Genomic DNA, 20,026 nt, shown 5'->3' on the forward strand with positions numbered 1-20,026 from the left:
TGTAGAGACCAATGCGGGAGAGACATGCTTTGTTGCAGCTGGGGCAGATGAAGGCATCTGTTTGCGCTGCTGCAGATGGCGTTTCTTCTCTCTGTGCTCCTCCCCAGTGGTCATTTCTCCTCGGGCCACTGCTATGGGTACACGACTCGACCATAGCTGTCAACGTTTCCCTTTTTTAAAGGGAAATTCCCTAATTCCGAATAGGATTCCTCGCAAGAAAAGGGAAAAATTGACAGCTATGGACTCGACTGCCTGTTTCCAGGCACTGCAGTCGTCTGCAACAGATTCCCACAAGGCAGGGTTCATAGCACATTTGCAGACATCTTTGTAGTGCAGAGTTGGTCCGATGCCGAAAGCCAGCTCCCCGTAAAACCTGGGCCGGATTTAAGTTTGGTGAGGCCCTAAGCTTCTGAAGGTAATGGGGCCCTTTATATGTCTAGCTAACCTATGTCAACAACAAATTGTCACTGGTTTTTTGTGTTGAATATATGCTATATGGTAATTTATGGACCTAATAGGTATCTAAAGCCATTTGCACATAACAAAATATGTATTTTATCAAAGTAATTGATATAGAAATGAGCAAACCAGTGATATTTTAGGGAGCAGGCTAGCAGGCGGGGCCCATTACTTACATCACAGGAGCCTACACAACACAAAACACTGTTGCTGTATGTAGGTTTTATTTTATTTGTTTTTTATCTTATATTTTGGAAATGTACATCCAGTGTTTTTTCCTTTAAATTTTTAGGGCCCCCCCAAGAGAGTGGGGCCCTAAGCTATAGCTTGTTTAGCTTATACGTAAATCCAGCACTGTGTACCGCACATCCTTGGGGATCCTGGCTGCTTTTAGGAGTTCTAAACTTTTTTTAGACGTCTGAGTTGCAGTTTTAGTCTCGATGTGTTTGCTGCCCTGGGATCCTTTGGAGGAAGGGCATGATATAAATGTCATGAACAACAATACCAACAGCAGCAAGCAAATAAGCCTGCAGGGGTTGGGATAGAGAACAGAACAGGTCTCGGTGTTTCGATTTCTGGGAATGGAGTTGAGAGACGACCTAACCTGGGGAGAGAACAGCAAAGACCTGGTGAAGAGAGCACAGCAGAGGTTATATTTTCTGAGAATCCTCCGGAAAAACAATCTCTCAAAGGACCTGTTGATGGCATTCTACAATTGCACTGTGGAGAGCGTACTAACTTATGGTCTGTGCGTGTGGTTTGGGAGCTGCACGGCCAGGGAGAAAACAATGCTATCCAGGGTTGTAAAGACTGCAGAGAGAATAATTGGGTGCACTCTTCCCACCTTAGATGAAATCTATGCTGCCAGGTGCCATAAGAAAGCGGCAGAGATAGCGCAGGATAGTACGCACCCCGGAAATGATCTCTTTCAGCTTCTGCCTTCTGGAAGAAGGTATAGGTTTATAAAGGCCAGGACTAGCCGCCTGAGAAACAGTTTCTACGCTAATGCAATTCTGGTTCTAAATGCAGCATAAGGGGTCTCTATAGTATAGTGTATTTTAAAATGGGGTTTCAGAGTTTTTAGGGGTTTTTGAATGTTTTATGTAGTTCTTATGTAGTTTTATGTAGTTTTTCAATTTCATTGTTCTGCATGGGACAATGACAATAAAGATATCGTATAGAGAGACACTTCAGGGATGGCTAGTGCAGCAGGCTCTTAAGTACCACAGCCAAAGGTGCCTTTTTATGTACCGTATTTTTTGCACCATAACACTCACTTTTTTCCTCCTAAAAAGTAAGGGGAAATGTCTGTGCGTGTTATGGAGGGAATGCCTACGGGTGGCATGCCTACAGATTTTCCTCCTCTAAAAACTACGTGCGTGTTATGGTCGGGTGCGTGTTATAGAGCGAAAAATACGGTACATCCAGGAGATTCAGCAAGTAAATGTGCTTCCTGTCCTCTAGGGGGCTGCTGTGCTTTGGCACGTGTGCCACAGGTGCTGTTTCCTGCCAGGAAACCTCAAAGTGAAAGTAAGAAACAGAAGTTCCTGGCCCAGACATGAGCTGCTGCGCTCCTTTCCAGGATGTCTCTTCTGAGGGTCTGTTGTCTTGTGGTGCTGGCTTCCTTCGGACAGGCTTCAGGGACAGTCGGTAAGCCCAAATTCCCTCTGGCTCTTTCGTTTCTACTCATACGTTTGGTGGGTTATCCTCCAAAGGGTGCAAAGTCTAAAAAGGAGAGCCTGCTGTTGGGTCCACTTTCTCAAAGCCTCTCTGCTGCTGGCCGGATTTGACAGGGAGTGACGATTTATGGCAAGGAACAAGGTTGTCGGTCTATTAGTGTGGAAGGAGTACACTCAAATGGAAAAAGGCAGCAGGGCGAAAGGAGATGTGGGAATGAATGTCTGGCTGAAAATGGGGTGTAAAATGATTTCCTTTTTCTCACACGCTGGCTGGGGCTGATGGGAGTTTCAGTCAAAAGCATCGGGAGGGCAGCAGGGTTGTGAGGGCTGCCATATGCAGTGTTGAATGCTTTGAGCTTCTGCACAGTGGAAGGAACCCTCTGCAGGGGCCTATTCTATGGTTACCAGATGTTGTTCAATGAATCCGGGGACACTTTATTGTTATTATTATTACATGCTTTATTATCCCCAATTACATTTATACATCAGCTGTTTTGCTGTCTTGAGAAGTCCGGAAGAGGAGAGAAACCTGGGGGGTGGAGTTGAAAGCAGAGTTTGAGAATACGACTTTGGGATGAGCACAGATTTGGAAAGGACCTCTGAGGGCCATCTAGGCCAACCCCCTGCAGTGGAGGTACCTCAACTCAAGCAGCCTCAACTTAAAAGAACATAATGCTTCTCTGCTCCAATTTGACTTCTGCAGTTCCCGGCCGTCGGGGACACGCTTTCATTCACGCTCTCTCTCACGCTCAGCTGCCCAGCTCTGCACCAGCTCCACAGTCGCTGCAGTTGGCTGAGGGGATCGAAGTCATCTCACACCTCCATGCCTTGCCTAGCAGAGAAACTGTGCCCCTCGCGCCCCTCCTGGGCGACTGCACGCCTCCCGCCCATGACTCCCAAGCCTCCCCCGATCTCCTGCCCCCTTCCCCCTTCGTTTTGAGAGTTTCACAGGGTGTGAAAGAAGAGCTTTGCACCTTGCCCAGCAGAGAAACTGCGCACCTTGCACCCCTTCTGGGCAATGGCCGCCCACCCGTGACCTCACAAAAAAAAAGGGGGTAGGAGATCGGGGGAGGCTCAGGAGTCACAGGCAGGTGGCGCGCCATTGCCCAGGAGGGATGCAAGGCACACAATTTCTCTGCTGGGCAAGGTGCAAAGGCCTTCTTTCGCACTCTTCGATTCCCCCCCCTCTGCCTCTGCCTGCGCAAAAACTGTCTTCCCACCCCTCCAGCTGCATTTTACTCCAGGAGACCAGGATGTCACTTTTCCCGGGGATGTTTAATGAAATCCAGGGACGGAATTTGTGCAGAGACAGATTTGCAAATCTGGGGACTCTCCCTGGGAAACGGGGGCATCTGGTAACCCTAGCCTATTCAAATGTGGTGAGCTCAAGATGTTGTCAGACTCCAACTCCCATCAACCCCTGCCAGCATGGCCTATGACCTGGGATGATGGGAGTTGTATTCCAAGAAATAAATAGAGGGCAACACGTTGGCTGCTCCTATTCACCATGTTGGCCTATTCCAGGGTGGTTAACAACCAATCCTTCTTCCTGGGGAACTGTAGGAATTGTAGCTCTCTGAAGAAAATAGGAGTCACCCAACAACTCTCAGCCCCTTTAACAAATGCCACAGCATTTGGTGATCGCAAGATCTGGTCAGTACCTGCTGTCACCATTGCTGCTTTGTGTCACTACGTAACCTAGGGAGGGGATGTTGTGGTGGGGGTGGTGCACTGAAATGGGATATACTAACTCTGGCTGCTACACACCCCATTAAGGGAAACTTACAGGCACCTATGCACTTTCCTTAACAGGTAAATAGGCACTCAGTTTTTTTAAAGTGAGTTTTCAGCATTTGGGTGCGGAAGTGACTCTCACCTCTTTGCACTGCCCCGTCCAAATCACAGACACCCCGCAGATACTTTCCCAAAAGAATTTCAGCCACAGAATTCCAGATATGGCCCTAAAGTTATCAACTGGGTGTTTCAACATATGAAATGGGATAATGTCAGGCAGCTGTGCAAGATTGGTTCACCACCTCTCTTTTGATCTGATCATTTTTGCATAATCTTCACTTCCCTTTTTTATATATACTAGACTATCATTTCCTGCTGGGTGGTTTGGGCGCTTTCCAATTACATATATTTGCCCTATAGGGAAGTTTAGTAAAATATTGTTCTGCAAATAAGTTTGTATTCTCCCCCCACTTCCTTATCCAAATTGCTCAGCAGCAGCAATGTGGGGTAGACAAACACCTGACCAAAGATGGATATTGACGTGGAATCTACACACATATAAAAACCGTTCTGAAAATGCTTTTTTAAAAACATACTTTGAATTTTCCGTAAGGTTCACCATCACCATCTAGTGCACTTAAAGCACACTTAAAAGCGTTTTATTTGCAGCTGTATAATGGGAGTCTATGGGGAATAAGGGTCTCTCAGCACCATTTGCAAACTAGGTTTCCATAATGATATCAGTCACGACTGATAAAAGTGGTATGGTACTGCTTTATAATGCAGAAGGGGCAGTGCAGTGATGTGTGTGCATTTATGTGTGTGTACTTGGAATCATGGGTGGCGCTGTGAGTTAAACCACAGAGCCTAGGACTTGCTGATCAGAAGGTCGGCGGTTCAGATCCCTGCCTCGGGGTGAGCTCCCGTTGCTCAGTCTCTGCTCCTGCCAACCTAGCGGTTCAAAAGCACGACAAAGTGCAAGTAGATAAATAGGTACCGCTCCGGCGGGAAGGTAAACAGCGTTTCTGTGCACTGCTCTGGTTCGCCAGAAGCGGCTTAGTCATGCTGGCCACATGACCCGGAAGCTGTACGCCGGCTCCCTCGGCCAATAAAGCAAGATGAGCGTCGCAACCCCAGAGTCATCTGCAACTGGACCTAATGGTCAGGGGTCCCTTTACCTTTTGATGGGAGTCTACAGGGGTCCCTTTACCTTTACCTTTACAGTGCTCCCGTTTTTGATAATTGCAACTGCAATCACATTTCCCCTTTAAAAAGGCAAAATTGTTGTATTGCAGGAGTTCATAGCTTGGGATCATTCTCTAAGAAGCCATCGCTATGTATGCATATGTAACCATGACACGTTCCCTGGGCATCATTATGGAAAGCCTTAAAATAGATAGTGGTTAGCAGCCCTTGGGCCAATCCCTCTCCCTCACAGAGCTGTTGTGAGGACAAATTGTGCAGAAGGGCATATTTGTGTCAAAGTGCTCAGAGAATGGGGGAAGTTGCCTTATCCTGAATCCTAGCTCCATATTGTCTACACTGACAGGCAGCCGCTCTCCAGGGTTTCAGACAGGGAGTCTGTCTCCCAGCTCTACTTGGAGATGCTAGGAAGTGAACCAGGGAGCTTCTGATTCCAAAGTAGATGATCTACCACTGAGCTACAACCTTTCCCCAACTGTTTTTTTTTTTAAATGGAGGAGCATTCAGTCACATGACACTTGACTCTGCTCTGCCACCCTGCAGTCTGAGGCGGTTTAGCCCAAGTATAAATTTATTGCCTCACCCAGAAACAGGCTTCACCGTGCTGAGCAGACACAGGTTTACACAGGTCGGTTGTCTTTGTCGTGACCATCCTTTCTCTAAAAATCATTATTGTTTATATTTTTTATTAGGTACCAAAATGACACTGCATCAGTATCAAAAGACAGGCACTCGTGTGTACCATCCATTTATCCACACACATACGCAGAGACACACAAGGGAAAGCCAAGGGTTATTGCTCAAGCTCCCAAATTCAACAAACCACCTTAGATGAAGAAGCCCATTGCTCAACTCCAGTTCAGGCAAATAAGCCTTTATACGCAGGCCAAATGTCAGAGAACGTCTTGTCCTGCCGCCGCCTGTGAAAACCTGCCCGCTTGTACGCCGCCAATGTTAACAGAACGTTTGATGGCTGTACAATTGGGGGTAAGAGGCGTTCTTCCCAATACGGTGGAACTTCGAGTTACATATTGTCCCCCTTATGAACGCTTCGGGTAACAAGCTCCACTAACCCAGAAGTAGATGCTTCTGGTAGCAAACTTTGCTCTGGGATGTGAGCGGAAGTCGCGCACCAGTGGCACAGCGGCAGCGGGAGGCCCCATTAGCGAAAGCGCGCCTCAGGATAAGAACAGTTTCATGTTAAGAACGGACCTCCGGAATGAATTAAGTTCACAACCAGAGGTACCACTGTACTGCAGCGTCAGCACCCACAGAATCCAGATTCACTGCCCCTCAGTGAAGTCCTGTTACACCAAGATACAGTTCAACATCCACTAATGTCAAACATTTCTCTAGAATTAGATTAACATGTGTGAGGACCTCGGACCAGAGAGGGGTAACCATTAGGCAGGCTTATATCATATGTACTAAAGATACTCCACAGTTCCAGCCTTTGTCCGCGCTTGAAATGCATTTACGTAAGGTGGTAGGAAAGGTCCTTTTAAATAGGTTATTGGGGGAGTGTTTTAAATTTTTTTTATTGCTGTTTTAAAATTGATTTAAATGTTTTTGTTATGTTCTTTTTTAACCGTGTGATTTGCTTTGAGGCACTTGAGTGCAAGATTGCACCTAATTCATATTAATAAGAATACTATCAACTCAGGTAATGGATAAATGAGGCTCAACGGGTGGGATTCTCATCCAGATTACGAGGTTTCCTCACAGATGTTCCCTGTGGGCTTTGCCTTATCTGAATTAATAGTAGGGTGGTTGTCATTTGGATCTTCTGCCTGAGCAAGGAAAAGTCTTGGGCTAGCCTTGTGAAGACGAAATGAACCCCAGGACACTTAAGGAAGTCTTCCTTTCCAACAGGCCAAGAATTCCTACTATCACCTCCTCAAAATCTGACGCTCGTGTCGAAGGATTTCCATCTGTTCTTGACATGGCTGCCAGCTGCTGCTGACCTTCCTGGAGTAACCTACACTGTTCAATGGATGTGAGCATCAAAGAAAAAAGCAATGGCTAGAACAACCTTCCCCCAGTTTGGTAGCCCTCCAGATGTTTTGGACTACAATTCCCACCAACTTGCTGGCAGCTGTGGCTGCTGGGAGTTGTAGTTCAAAACATCTGAGCGACACCAGATTGGGAAAGGCTGGACTATAATTTCCACTTGATTTTTCTGGGATATTACTAGCACATAAGAAATTGGAGGCAGTGGGTGTGTTTATGTCTCCCAATTAAAAAAATCATCTTCTAGTTTGTGCAGGATGAGCTAGGTTCACACACCTCTCAGAGAAAATGGGGGGAGGACAGTCTCCCAGATGACCTGTTTATTGAGCATTCACACCTGATTTGTTTGCACAAAGTTTACAGGGAGGTGCTGTCATGCCCACCATTTATTGAGTGTTCATTGCAGGGAGCTTATCCAATGTCACATGAAGTAATTGTCACCCCACACTTTCCAGAGCATTTCCCCATCACTTTCCTTACTGCAGTAAGTGTGTGTGTGTGTGTGTGTGTGTGTGTGTGTGTTTTGTCCAAGAACGCCGAATACTCACTAATTGCATGACTTGTATTTGGTGGTTTGCAATGGAATCCCACCTGCAAAAATAGCTTTGGCCTGAAGTGGCCTTTGACTGAATACGTTGTGTAACACCAGTCGCTTGTCAGAACGGCCTAGTCCATAGGTCAGGCTCAGACTGGTTTGGAAATTTACAGTGCTATTGGGTTGGGCATTCCATTTTTATCCTTTGACAATATATTTCTGGGGTGAAGGGCATAGTTACATGCACACATTAAACAAAACAGGAAACAAGTGTGTCCACTTTCACACCATACATTTAAAGCACTGTTGGACCACTTTAAACAGTCATGGCTTCCCTCAATGAATTATGGGGGCTGTAGTTTGTTAAGAGTGTTGAGAGTGGTTAGGGGGGCCCTATTCCCCTTACAGAGCGACAGCTCTCAGTACAATCAATCCCTCTTCACAGGGAACTCTGGGAACTGTAGTTCTGTGAGGGGAAACAGAGGTCTCCTGACAACTCTCAGCAACTTTAACAAACTACAGTTCCCAGGATTCTTTGGGGGAAGCCATGGCTGTTTAAAACGACAACATAGTCCTTTAAATATATAGTGTGAATGTGGCCTATATGTGTATGTATATGTATGTTTATATTGCATATAAACCATATTTATAGTCAGTAAAAAAATTGCTATGCAGGCAAGGTTATTTTGTTTCATGACAGCTCTTTTAAATCATACATCTATAAAGAATAGTACACTTTCTCAGATATTTTGTTGAGCTTGTCATTTAAAAACAAAGACGATCCTTTAGGGACTGAGTATTGGCAAAGCCCCATCTAATCCCCACCCCTGGCGACAATTGGCTGCTGACTGTTCTTCAGAATTGAAATCGTCACATCCTCATGTGAATCTGAATACTAACCTTCCACCGCTGTGGCTTCTTCCTGCAGGGAGCCTTACGGACTTCAATGGGACGACTTCTTACCCTGTAGGGACATCTCTGAAACAGTCTGCAACATAACTTGCATGTCTCCAGAACTGGACAACAGATACTCAGTCCACGTGAAAGCTCAGATGAAGAATAACTCTGGGATGGCCTCTTCCAAATGGGTGGAACTGAATAATATTGACTACACTGTTCAAGGTATGGCTGGTAGGACCCTGAGATCAAGGTGCAGAGGGCAGTTGTTCTAATGCTGCCAATTGTTATTTTGTGAAATGGAAGGTTCTGCTCACAATTCTGTCCCAGAAGACCTAATAAGTGAAAGAGAGGAGGGGAACTCCTTATAAGGCCAGAGGTTCCTTTCTCTCCAGACAGCCTGGCAGATAGGGATAAAACACGAATACCTTGAAATATACTCAGAGTCAAGTGTGGATTTCATGCTCTTTATTCAGCTCATAGTAGTGAGGAATGAAAGTTCCCCCAAAATATCTGCTTTATATACATTATTTACACAATAGGCCGCACGTGATTGGCTAATTCCGGGATTCTCCCGTGGTCCAATCAGGTTGCAGATTCACTTCCACCTGGAGCTGGATTGGGTGGCTCCTGCGGACCAATCATACTGCTGCATTGTTCTAGGACCAATCAGACTTCTGCGTTTTGGATCCTATTGTTCTAGGACCAATCAGACTGCTGCCTTTTGGATCCTATTCAACTCAGTACATAACATACCTGATGGGATTAACCTTCCCCAACCTGGCACTCATTGGCAGTAAAGCAGAAAGACACGGAACTGTGTCCAAAATATCTGGAGGGCACCAGGTTGGGGAAGTTGAGATTGAGCAAATGCTGTGGTTTAGAAAGGCCCAGGTAGCTCACCTGACAGGCCCATAAATGAGCAGGAATTTCAGGACACTTCCAGACATATTATTAAAATCGTGCACTCATGATGATTTGTGCTCAGGGTGGCATTGAGGTGTCTATATGCATTCTCTCTTCCAAATACTACTTGTACCTGCAAAAGTTTCAGAGCAAGCATATTGCCTTCGTTTCCAGTCAGCACATGCCCTGCAGCTTCCTGCTGAAATCCTGTAACTTTTTATACCACGAATGTCCCAGTTTTGTTGCTCTATAGCTCAAGAGTGCTGTATCGGACAGTAGTAATGTGGTATCATTCAGAAAGCATTGCAGAACGACAGATAAAGCAGAATGATGTGTATTATTGCATCAATGAGATGCAGAACACACTGGCAACAACCAAGCATTTGGGGGTGGGGATATTTACTCCTCTCTGTCTCTCTCAACATTGCCCTAACATCTGTCCAATCGTTTCCAGTGGAACTTGCTCCCCCAATTCTGCAACTGAAAAAGACTGAAAATGCTCTTGATGTGAGCATTGCTTTCTCCTACCCATCCTGTGCAAAGGCCACCTTTCAAGACCTGACCTATGACTTGGAGTATGGCATCGATGGAGCAGGGAAACCAGTAAGTAGGCGGTGGATATGCAACTTCAAAATCATCTGCAGACGTCCTTCTTGAAAGTCATTGTCACTTACATTTAACAATCCTTCCTCATTTCAGGGCTTGCTTAGGGAGTGCTTATTAAACTTGTATCCCACCCTTCCTTCCATTGAAAAGCCTCCTGTGTGTGGTGCAGTGGACCTCTTCAAAGTGCAGCTGCAGCAGGGAGTGCTGGTGTATACTTTAAACCAGGGGCGGGGATCCTCAGGCCTTGGGGCTGAATGTGGCCCTCCAAGCCTCTCTGTCTGGCCCTTGGTACTCTCTGTTAAGTTGTGGGTGAACAGGCCAGAACAGAACTGAACTGAAGGGTTCAGTCAGCCTGCTTATATAGAGCTCCAGTACAACATAACTGTAACAATTTTCTAAAACTATCCAATCACTGAACGTCACTTTCAATCCCTTATTTGCATAACTATCTACAGTATCCCCCTGCTGGCCCAGGGTGAGAACTTCAGTACATAACACTCTCCCCAGGCCATACCCCCTCACTGGCCCTGCCTTGCACCCCAGCTGTTTTTTGCCTGGCTTGAAATCGTTCTTGAACCATGCTAATGCCTCTTGGTGGACAAGGAATGGGCAAGTCTGTCAATTTCAGTTCCACTCAGTTTCTCATTTTTTCCAACCTTAAGTCCAGTTCTCTGCATTTCTGAAGCAATTTATCCCCTCCATTGTTTTTAAATTCTTGTGAGAATTTGTCAGTATTTTAGTGCACGTTTCTCCTGTTAACCACATTTTGCATGCCGCTTTGACTATTTTACACATTTTTGCCACCCCATTTCCCCTCCTATAATGCATTTTTGTCTGTTATTTTCAACTTCCACAATGTATGCATTTTTGTACACATTATTTGGCTGGAGAAGCGCATGGTGAAATTCAGAAAGCGCAAATTTTCAAACACTCGCTGTGTTTCAGTTTGTGTTTTATATGTATAAAAAAAGTGTGAATTTGTCCCCGGTTTCCCAATGAAATGCAAGTTTCTAAATGTAAAATAAAAATTGAGCATCCCCCCTCTCCAACCCTAGTCTCAGCCAAAGTTTATGTTTGCTGATATCCCTGTCTGTTCAGGGAATTGGCTTCCGTCTGTTAGGAGTGTGTGCAGGAGCCGGGCCCTGTGACTGGTAGGGCCTCGCAGGACTGGGGCCTTCCTGAGTTTGGCCTGGAAGGGCAAGGCACAGCCGCACAGGTGAGGCTTGACAGAAGACTTGTAGCACCTGGTGGCAAGGGCCAGGAGGGGTATATAAGACCAGCATTTCCCTCTGGCTCTTTGCCACAGCAACATGCTACCCATCTAGCTGTGCTTTGGCTTCCTGACTCCTGGTTTCCTCACCCTCGGACTCTTGGCTTCCTGATTCGTGGACCCCTGGACTGCTGATTCCTGCTTCCCGACCTCTACCCCGGTCCCGACGTACCAAGCCGGGACTCCGACTGCCTGTAACCCGGACCATGAAACCTTCCCCCTTTTGGCAAAAGATAAGCAGAACAAAGAGAAAGGAGTCTCTTACCAGTTAGAAACTTTAATGATCACAGTGAGAGAACAAAGAATACATTCATCGAAATGAAGGTGCTCCCAATTAAGGGTTCCACCCACTTCCTCCCTAGTCACCCACATCACTACCGCATCTTGCAACCTGAGCTCGCAACCACTGTGCTTTCTTACCTGCTGTTCTTGACCTTGGGCTGAGCAAATGAACGCTTTCAAGCAACAGTGAGTCTGCTAACTCTCTCTCTCCCAGTTCTCCTCCTAGCTGTCCCCCACCCAGTATTTCCCAGCTTCTGCCTTCGGAACTATGCCCCTCTGCAAACCACTGTTCCAAATCTATGCTGTCCTCCTGCTCCTGGGAAGATTCAGGATCCTGATCAGGAGCAGGGGGAGGGGAAGGCTCCCACTGTTCCTCCTCAGTGCAGCCTTCCTCAGCATGGTCCCTGACACTGTCGATTTCAACCCCCTTTGCTTTTCTTATCTGCCAGAGGAACTACACTGAGATGAAGAAGAATGTTCTGGGCTTTGACACGACACACTGGAGCAGTGGCAGATACTGCTTCCGTGCCCGTGCCGTCATGAGTGAAAAATGGAGCAACTACTCGAAACCAGTTTGCACTCTCTTGCATGAAAAAGGTACAGGGAAGGAGGAAACGGGGGTGCCTTTGCGAAGACTTTACTGTCCATTTTGTATACTTGCCCTGATCCAGCACGTGCAGGACAGACTTGTGCACATGCAGTTTAGATGGGTGCAAATGAATGTTTGAAGTTGCATTGTGATCACACAGCTAAAGTAGATAGCTTTGCCTCTTTATGTAGATGGGAACAGATCCCTGTGGCCTCATATTGGGTAGCCCCACATTCCAGGAATATATCCAGAGACATTGTGTGCCAAGGAAGCTTTGTTTTATCAGTAGTAATAATAATAATTTATTATTTATACCCCACCCATCTGGCTGGGTTTCCCCAGCCACTCTGGGCGGCTTCCAACTGAATATTAAAAACAATACAGCATCAGACATTAAAAACTTCCCTAAACAGGGCCGCCTTCAGTTGTGTTTTAAAAGTAAAATAGTTGTTTATTGCCTTGACATCTGCTGGGAGGGCGTTCTGCAGGGCAGGCGCCACTACCAAGAAGGCCCTCTGCCTGGTTCCCTGGTTCAGTGAAAATTTCATTCTGTCTGTGATAAACAAAAAACAAAAAACACCACTTTTAATTAAGAGACCAGGAAGAATAGAACAATAAAACAGACTGAAGTGGAGAAAGGGGAAGAACTTACCCCAAATACAGTATTAACTGCTTCGTTTGTTTGCTTTCTTCTGCAGCAGAAAACTGGGTCTTTGTTGCTGTTCCATTGCTACTCATGCTCCCTGCTGGTGCCTTTATTGTCTTCTGCTGCTACAAAAAGATGAATAATCCAATCAAGATGCCTCAAGTTTTGGTATGGGGTGATTATTTATTTATTTATTTATCACTTTCCCCACAAAAGTGACCCAAAGCAACTTACAAAAAAACAAAACACTAAACTCAAGTATAACAAACTGCTGATAAAAATCTAAAAACACAGCTATACAAATAAAAAACAAGTCTTCCAGTAAAAGGGCACAAATACCTGAAGCCCTTCAAATCAAGAGACGAAAGCCTGGCACTTAAAAATGGATGAAGGTGGCACCAAGCGTGGGGAGGGCATTCCAGAAGTGGGGAGCCACCATGGAAAAGGCCCTTTCTTGTACTGCCACCCTCTGGACCTACCATTGATGATGACTGTCAGGTTCTGGATTGGTTCACGTGGGGAGAGGGCAGTCCTTGAGATATTGGGGTCCTGAGCGACATAAGGCTTTATAGGTCAAATCTAGCACTTTGAATTGAGCTTGGAGACTTAACTGGTAGTGACTGCAGACATACCAAAATTGGTTCACTATCCGGACTTGGAATTCTGTGCCAGCTGCAGTTTCCTAACTGTGGAGGTAAAGGTAAAGGGACCCCTGACCATTAGGTCCAGTTGTGACCGATTCTGGGGTTGCGGCGCCCATCTCGCTTTATTGGCCGAGGGAGCCGGCGTACAGCTTCCGGGTCATGTGGCCAGCATGACTAAGCCGCTTCTGGCGAACCAGAGCAGCACACGGAAACGCCGTTTACCTTCCCGCCGGAGCGGTACCTGTTTATCTACTTGCACTTTGACGTGCTTTTGAACTGCTAAGTCGGCAGGAGCAGGGACCGAGCAACGGGAGCTCACCCCGTCACGGGGATTCAAACTGCCGACCTTCTGATCGGCAAGTCCTAGGCTCTCTAGTTTAACCCACAGCGCCACCCGCGTCCCTGACTGTGGAGGCAGCCCTACAAATAATACATTGAAGTAACCCAACCTAGAGATTACCAGATTGTAGACAACGGAAGCTAGGCTGCCCCTGTCCAGATAGGGGTGCAATTGGGCCACCAGTTGAAGCTGATGAAAAGTGCTCCATGTCACCAAGGCTAACTGAACCTCAAGTAACGCTAATGGATCCATTAGTACCCCCAAGCTACATAACTCCACTCAAAGCAGACTGCATCCCATCCATTTGATCTAGGCACCCCCCAACACCAACAGTGCCTTGGCCTTGTCAGGATTAAGCTTCCGTTGATTGGCTCTCACCCAGACATTTACCAAGACAACACACCAATCTTGCACATCTGCCACGCTCGCAGATGTCAAAGAGAAGCAGAGCTGTGTGCCACCCACATTTTGCTCACACTGCACTCCAAAATCCTGGATGACCTCAGTCAGGGTTTTTCTGTAGATGTTGAAGAACGGAAGGAGGAGGAGGAGGAAGGTAGATTACTTCCCTGTTCTGTGGTTTTTGTCAAATGGCAAGGTTCTTTCCTCTTGCTAGAGACGTGAACCTGACTGAACTGCATTTGAAACCAAGGACTGCAACACCTTGTATACGGAACAGATAGTGCTGCTTTATGCAGTGGTACCTTGGTTCTCAAATGCCTTGGTTCTCAAACGCCTTGGTTCTCAAACAACTTGGAACCCAAACGATGCAAACCCAGAATTAAGTGTTCTGGTTTGCAAACTTTTTTCGGAAGCCTAACATGCTCCTTTTTGAGAGTTACACTTCCGATTTGAGTGCCACACTTCCATTTTGAGTGTTACGCTGAGGTATGTCTGTTTTTCCTATTTATTTATTGTTTTTGTTTTTGCGGCTTTTTTGTTTGTTTTTGCGACTGTGTTGAACCCAGTTCAGCTACTGATTGATTGATTGTGTGGCTGGAGTACATTGTTTATTGCTTTCATTTTATGGATCAATGGTCTCGTTAGATAGTAAAATGCTTGTTGAATTGCTGTTTTAGGGGTTGTTTTTAAAAGTCTGGAACAGATTGATCCATTTTGCATTACTTTCTATGGGAAAGCGAGCCTTGGTTTTGGAATGCTTTTGTTTTGGAACGGACTTCCGGAACGGATTAAGTTTGAGAACCAAGATACCACTGTACTAAGCCAGACACACTTTTGCTCTATGTGACACAGTGTTGCTACTGCCTACAGCTCATGTTAGACAGGAAGGGATGCAAGGATAGTAGAGCTGGCAATTTTGCTACATTTTAAATATTTGCAAGCACGCATTTCTGCTCTACTTTGCACTCGATCGCACCATTTCTTTGGGTGGATGAATCTGTCAATTTTACTTTCTCTCCATTTCTCGTTTTTCCAACCTTAAGTTCAGCTCACCACATTTCTACATCATTTTGCATTTTTTTAAAAAAAGGCGTTATGACCCCACACATAACTAAGTAGAACAGAAGCATTGCCACCCCACCCCACTCACCACTCCCCCCTCCACCTCTTTCCCTCTTTTCTTCCTAATGTAACACTAATATATCACAACAAATGAAACTGATCTGTAGAAAACACAACTTGAAAAAGGGGATATTGCACATACTTTTGTAAACCAAGAAATCATTCATATATATATATATATATATGGTGTTATGGAAAAAAGGCATTATGAAAATTCTTCTGCATTTTAGTGTGCATTTCTTCTATCATATGCCTTTTTCAATGCAATGCTGCCTAACACACACATTTTTTTACAACAATTTTCCATATTGTATAAAGAAGTTTTGTATGTTACTTTCACTAATATTTGCAATTTTATCCACACTCCCCCCAACACATTACTTTTTTTGGTTGGAGAATGGCATTTCAAAATGCAGAGAAGTGTGAATTTAAAATTTATTTAGGAAGTGCAAACCAGGTAGGTTTGCAAGCTAATTTCTCCCCCATCCCGAAAACTTCCTTAGCTATCGACCATTCGCATAATCAGTCCTAGTTTAAAGTCGTATGTCAGTTTAAAGTTGTATGTCATGGTGACTTCAAGATGAAATGTTGACATATTTTAATCTATTTTGCTGTTCATTTTAATTATTTTAAAAAAGGTTTTTGATTCTGTTTAACTGTTTTTACTGATAATTTAAATACTTCCTGTTAACTGCTTAGAGGGTGTTTTGTTTTTGCAGTCAAGGAGTGTATAAGTAACTAAGGAAATAGATAAATGTTATATCCAGAATTAAAAATATCTAGCCATATGCCTCTAAAATGGTCAACCACATTCTGTCTCCCTAATTAGGATTTTTCCAAAGGCCCAACAAAGTTGCTGTTGATTGGTGAAAGGGAAGCAATCAAGTTGGATCCCATCATGTGTACAGTAGCACTTGTGGAATCAGGAAGGAGGAACAGGACTGGCCCCCAGAAACACTCAGCACTGAGTCCTTCTGTGCCGTCAGAAGAGAGTGAGGAAGATGAGGAAGATGACGATGACGATAGCCCCATACCCTACACGGAAGTGCTTCGATTCCAGAAGAAAAGCTTGAACTGCCAAATGGTCAGCATGGGCCTGGAAGCACCTCCGCCATCTTCCGGCTATGGAAGTTCTCAGTCAGATTTGCCAGATTTAACAGTGCTTGGGGCCCCTGCTTCAACAGAGTGGGTGACAGGGGAGTCTTCTTCTGGGTTCCAAGAGAACCAGGGGACCTCAAGTTCTGAGAGTTCCTCTGTGGAGGAATCCCTTGGGTTTCCAGTTGGCTTTCCAATTGCTGGAGGAAAAGGATGGGATGAAGATATAAACTTCTCGTCAGTATTGATAGAAGGTTCTGGCATTAACCTTTCCACTGGGAAGCAATTCACACCTGTGAGAGGTCATCCTGAAGAAAACTGTGCAAGCCTGGAGGACTTGAAGATACCTCTCTTTGGGATGCTAGGCAACCAGGACTCCTGTGGGTTCCATTTTGAGGAGCAGTTTGTAGACGAAAGAGGTTCTGAAAAGGACTCCAGTGGTTGTGGAAGTCTCGTGGATGAAATACCTCTTCTGGACGTGCCTTGCATGGGAGCCTTAGAACCTGGGCTGCTTGGAGAAAACAGAGACTTGGAATCGGGCCGTACTCCAGAACCCAAATTCTATGGGTATCGGCCAAGGCACACACATTATATTGCAAGAACCTGATTTGGATGCTCTGAAATAGATTTCCCTAGTCATAGAATCTTAGGATCACAGCTGTTTCACCAGTACCAGGGTGGTGAACTTTGCACTGAAAGATCTAAATTCTACAATAGGGAGGTTAACCATTATACAGAATCCAATTCAGTCCAAGCTCATGTTGTTTCCTTTAATCCTCACCCCCATCCCATAATGAACAAGGTGTGGGAAGAGAAAGGTGCCTCCTGCTTCAGAGTTTTAGCCCCATGCTGTAGCAAAAGCTTTGATTCCAGGGGGCAGCTCAGCAGTCACAAAGAAAGCCAGGAGAATAAATGTGTTAATTTACAGTGCAATCCTATATATGCTCACTTGGAACTATGTCGTGGGCACAGGGTGGAACTGTCAATAAAATAAATAGATCTACATCTAAATTCCATTGTTGGAACCAAAACAAATCCTCTCTGCTGAGCACAAGAGGCCTTCTGAAGTCCCAAGCTGTTGTAAGTGTTCTAAATGCATTTGTTAATTTATATTGTTAATATATTGTTAGATGTGTGTACATACCTCATATATTTATCAATCTGGTGCCCCAGATATTTTGGACAGTTCCCATTTAGGCTACAATTCCCATCAGCCCCAGCCAGGGTTGTGTTGGCGGGGCCACTGGCAGTTGTGAACCAAAACATTTGCAAGGCAACAGGTTGGCAAAGACTCTTGCACAGAGTTTACCATGCACTGTCGCCCTCTGGTGGTGACAGCTGGCCCTACAGGCTGCTGAATCTTGTGAACCTTGCGTTGAGGCTGTCAGCTAGTTTTGCCAAGAAGCTTTGCTCTGAAGGTACGACGGTCCAAACCAAAAAATCCAGCCATTGTTCTCTCTGACAACCTTGTCTCCTATCCTCTTCCACATTACCTGAAGCAGGTTAGCTATTGGGATGAGGATAATGTGTGGCAGGTACCTGGAGGGAAGGCTCTTTTCCCTTGCATCTTTCTCTCTCCAGCCCCAGCTCTTTAAAAGGAGGTGGAGGGAGAGAGGAGATGGCAAATGGAGGTCAAGATAGCAGCCCTCAATGGGCGTGTTTGATCTGGACTCTTCCTGGTGTTAATCCCTCTTTGGATAGATAGAAAGTTTTATTTGGGTTTTCACAGTATTATAATAAAAGCCATACAGCCTTCTGCTCCCTTCCCTGTTCCTTCCTTTCCTCGCGCCTTGTTGTTGTTACAGCCTTTTTGCTTCTGATGTGCAGTTGTTTGGACATGTTTATACAGTGTTGGGGCTCACATGCTCAGATAAGGGCTAGGAAAAATGAGCATCACCGCTCTCCTTGAGCCCCAGATTAAGATCCGTTAAGTCGGAGATGCTTCCATTACTGTGTTGTGCCTCCCACATTTTGAGACATGAATATTATGTTCAAGGACATCAGCTAGTTCTTTGATTCTATGATTCCTCCAGAGAAAACAAACCTACCTCGTCCAAAGCTGCTTCCCACCTTCCCTTTTATCCTTACATTGCCTAGCCAAGTGTGCTTGAAACCACCATGCACACCCACCCTTGGTAACACTTTGGGTAATTCAAACAGTATTTTCTAAAGGAAGTTTTGCCGCGACAGAGTTTGACACATGAACACATTTGAAGTGTAACCTTGCACGCTCTTCTCCCTTGATTTCTTCAGGCAGGAGAAGTGGTTCCTTTCCATGCATATTGACAGGTGGTATTTCTCCTTAGAATGAAAAATATGGTTGAGGAATCACCAGGTTGGAAACTGAGACTTCCAGGTATAGGGCCGTATTCAATAAATAATAATAACTGGCAACCCTATCAATAAAATGGGAAGTGTGTCACTGTATGTGTATAATGTTGAATTGTATTGTTATTTGCATTGCTAAATAATGTATGTTTTTATAGCCATAAATGGGCTACAAATAAACTTTTACAGGGGGAAAATATTTTATTCAAAACTTTGTGTGTGTTTTTCAATTGGTCAAAAGGGGAGATCTTGAACATGTTTCTGTGGAACGCAGGGATGATGATAACAACCAAGTTCACTTTGAAATAGGGCTGAGCCAAACATTTTGTTAAGAACTTTCAGCTTGAAATGGAGGGAGAGGCTCAGGGTGTGTATGTGACAGTCTTCATACAGAACGAAACTCACCCCGGCTCACCTTTTCTGCTGCTGGTGCCAATATATTTTTCATAAGCCTGACAGTGGTGGTGATAAAGCTGCCAGGCGTGCCAGCAGGCAATATTTTTTACTGAACACGACCCAGAGCAGGGCAGGGAAATCTCAGGCTAACTCCACTCTCGGCACCCTTACCAAACTACAGTTCCCAGGATTCTTTGAGGGAAGCCATGGCTGTTAAAGTGGTATGATGGTGCTTTAAATGTATGGTGTGAATGTGGCCTGGGGGTCACTGGGAGCTTCTCAAGGTTTCCTTGATGAGAAGATCCATAATGCTTTTCCAAATGCACAGCTTTCTCCGTCACTACAAGCAATGGCTTCCCACTGCACCCAAAGAAGAGTGTACTAGGGCCCACCCCCAATTCATACAGGATGACAAGTGGGCCTAACAGGCTGGGTCTGCCCTGCATATGACTGAGGAAAGGTCTATCTGTTACATATATGGAGAAGGGGTGAGGAGCCTGTGGCTTACCAGAGGCTGCTGGGCTACAACTCCCTTTGTCCCTGACCACTGGCCACAGTGTCTGGGGCTGATGGGGTCTGGAGTCCAACACCAGCCTCTGGAGAGCCAAACCTTCCTCACCCCTGAGGTAGAACTTTTAGGACAGTGGTTCCCAAACTTTTTCAGGCTACACCCTCCCCTCTGGTTCCATAAACTCATCCTCTGTGCCCCTCTAAAGAACATTCAGAATATCAGTTTGCTATCCACGGATTTCAATGGATCGAAGCATGGCTAATGTTGGGCTATCACTCACTACTCTTAGGACACATTAGATACGCAGGTGGCACTGTGGGTTAAACCACAGAGCAGTGAAACCTGGAAGTAACCCTTTCAGGTACTTCCAGG

The 20,026-nt window shown here is 45.4% G+C and overlaps 1 protein-coding gene across 1 annotated transcript; it reads left to right on the top strand.

Annotated features, from left to right (window-relative positions):
* The first annotated feature begins 1,959 nt into the window (after window positions 1-1,959).
* On the top strand, window positions 1,960-18,958 carry IFNLR1 (interferon lambda receptor 1). Its single transcript, XM_053398782.1, has 7 exons — window positions 1,960-2,109; window positions 6,948-7,071; window positions 8,549-8,742; window positions 9,878-10,026; window positions 12,031-12,178; window positions 12,869-12,984; window positions 16,154-18,958. Exons 1-7 carry the CDS (start codon window positions 2,043-2,045, stop codon window positions 17,024-17,026), a joined length of 1,671 nt encoding a protein of 556 aa, XP_053254757.1. The 5' UTR covers window positions 1,960-2,042; the 3' UTR covers window positions 17,027-18,958.
* The last annotated feature ends 1,068 nt before the right edge of the window (window positions 18,959-20,026 follow it).

Source organism: Podarcis raffonei, chromosome 8 (genome assembly GCF_027172205.1).
Source record: "Podarcis raffonei isolate rPodRaf1 chromosome 8, rPodRaf1.pri, whole genome shotgun sequence".
Classification (NCBI taxonomy): Eukaryota; Metazoa; Chordata; class Lepidosauria; order Squamata; family Lacertidae; genus Podarcis; species Podarcis raffonei.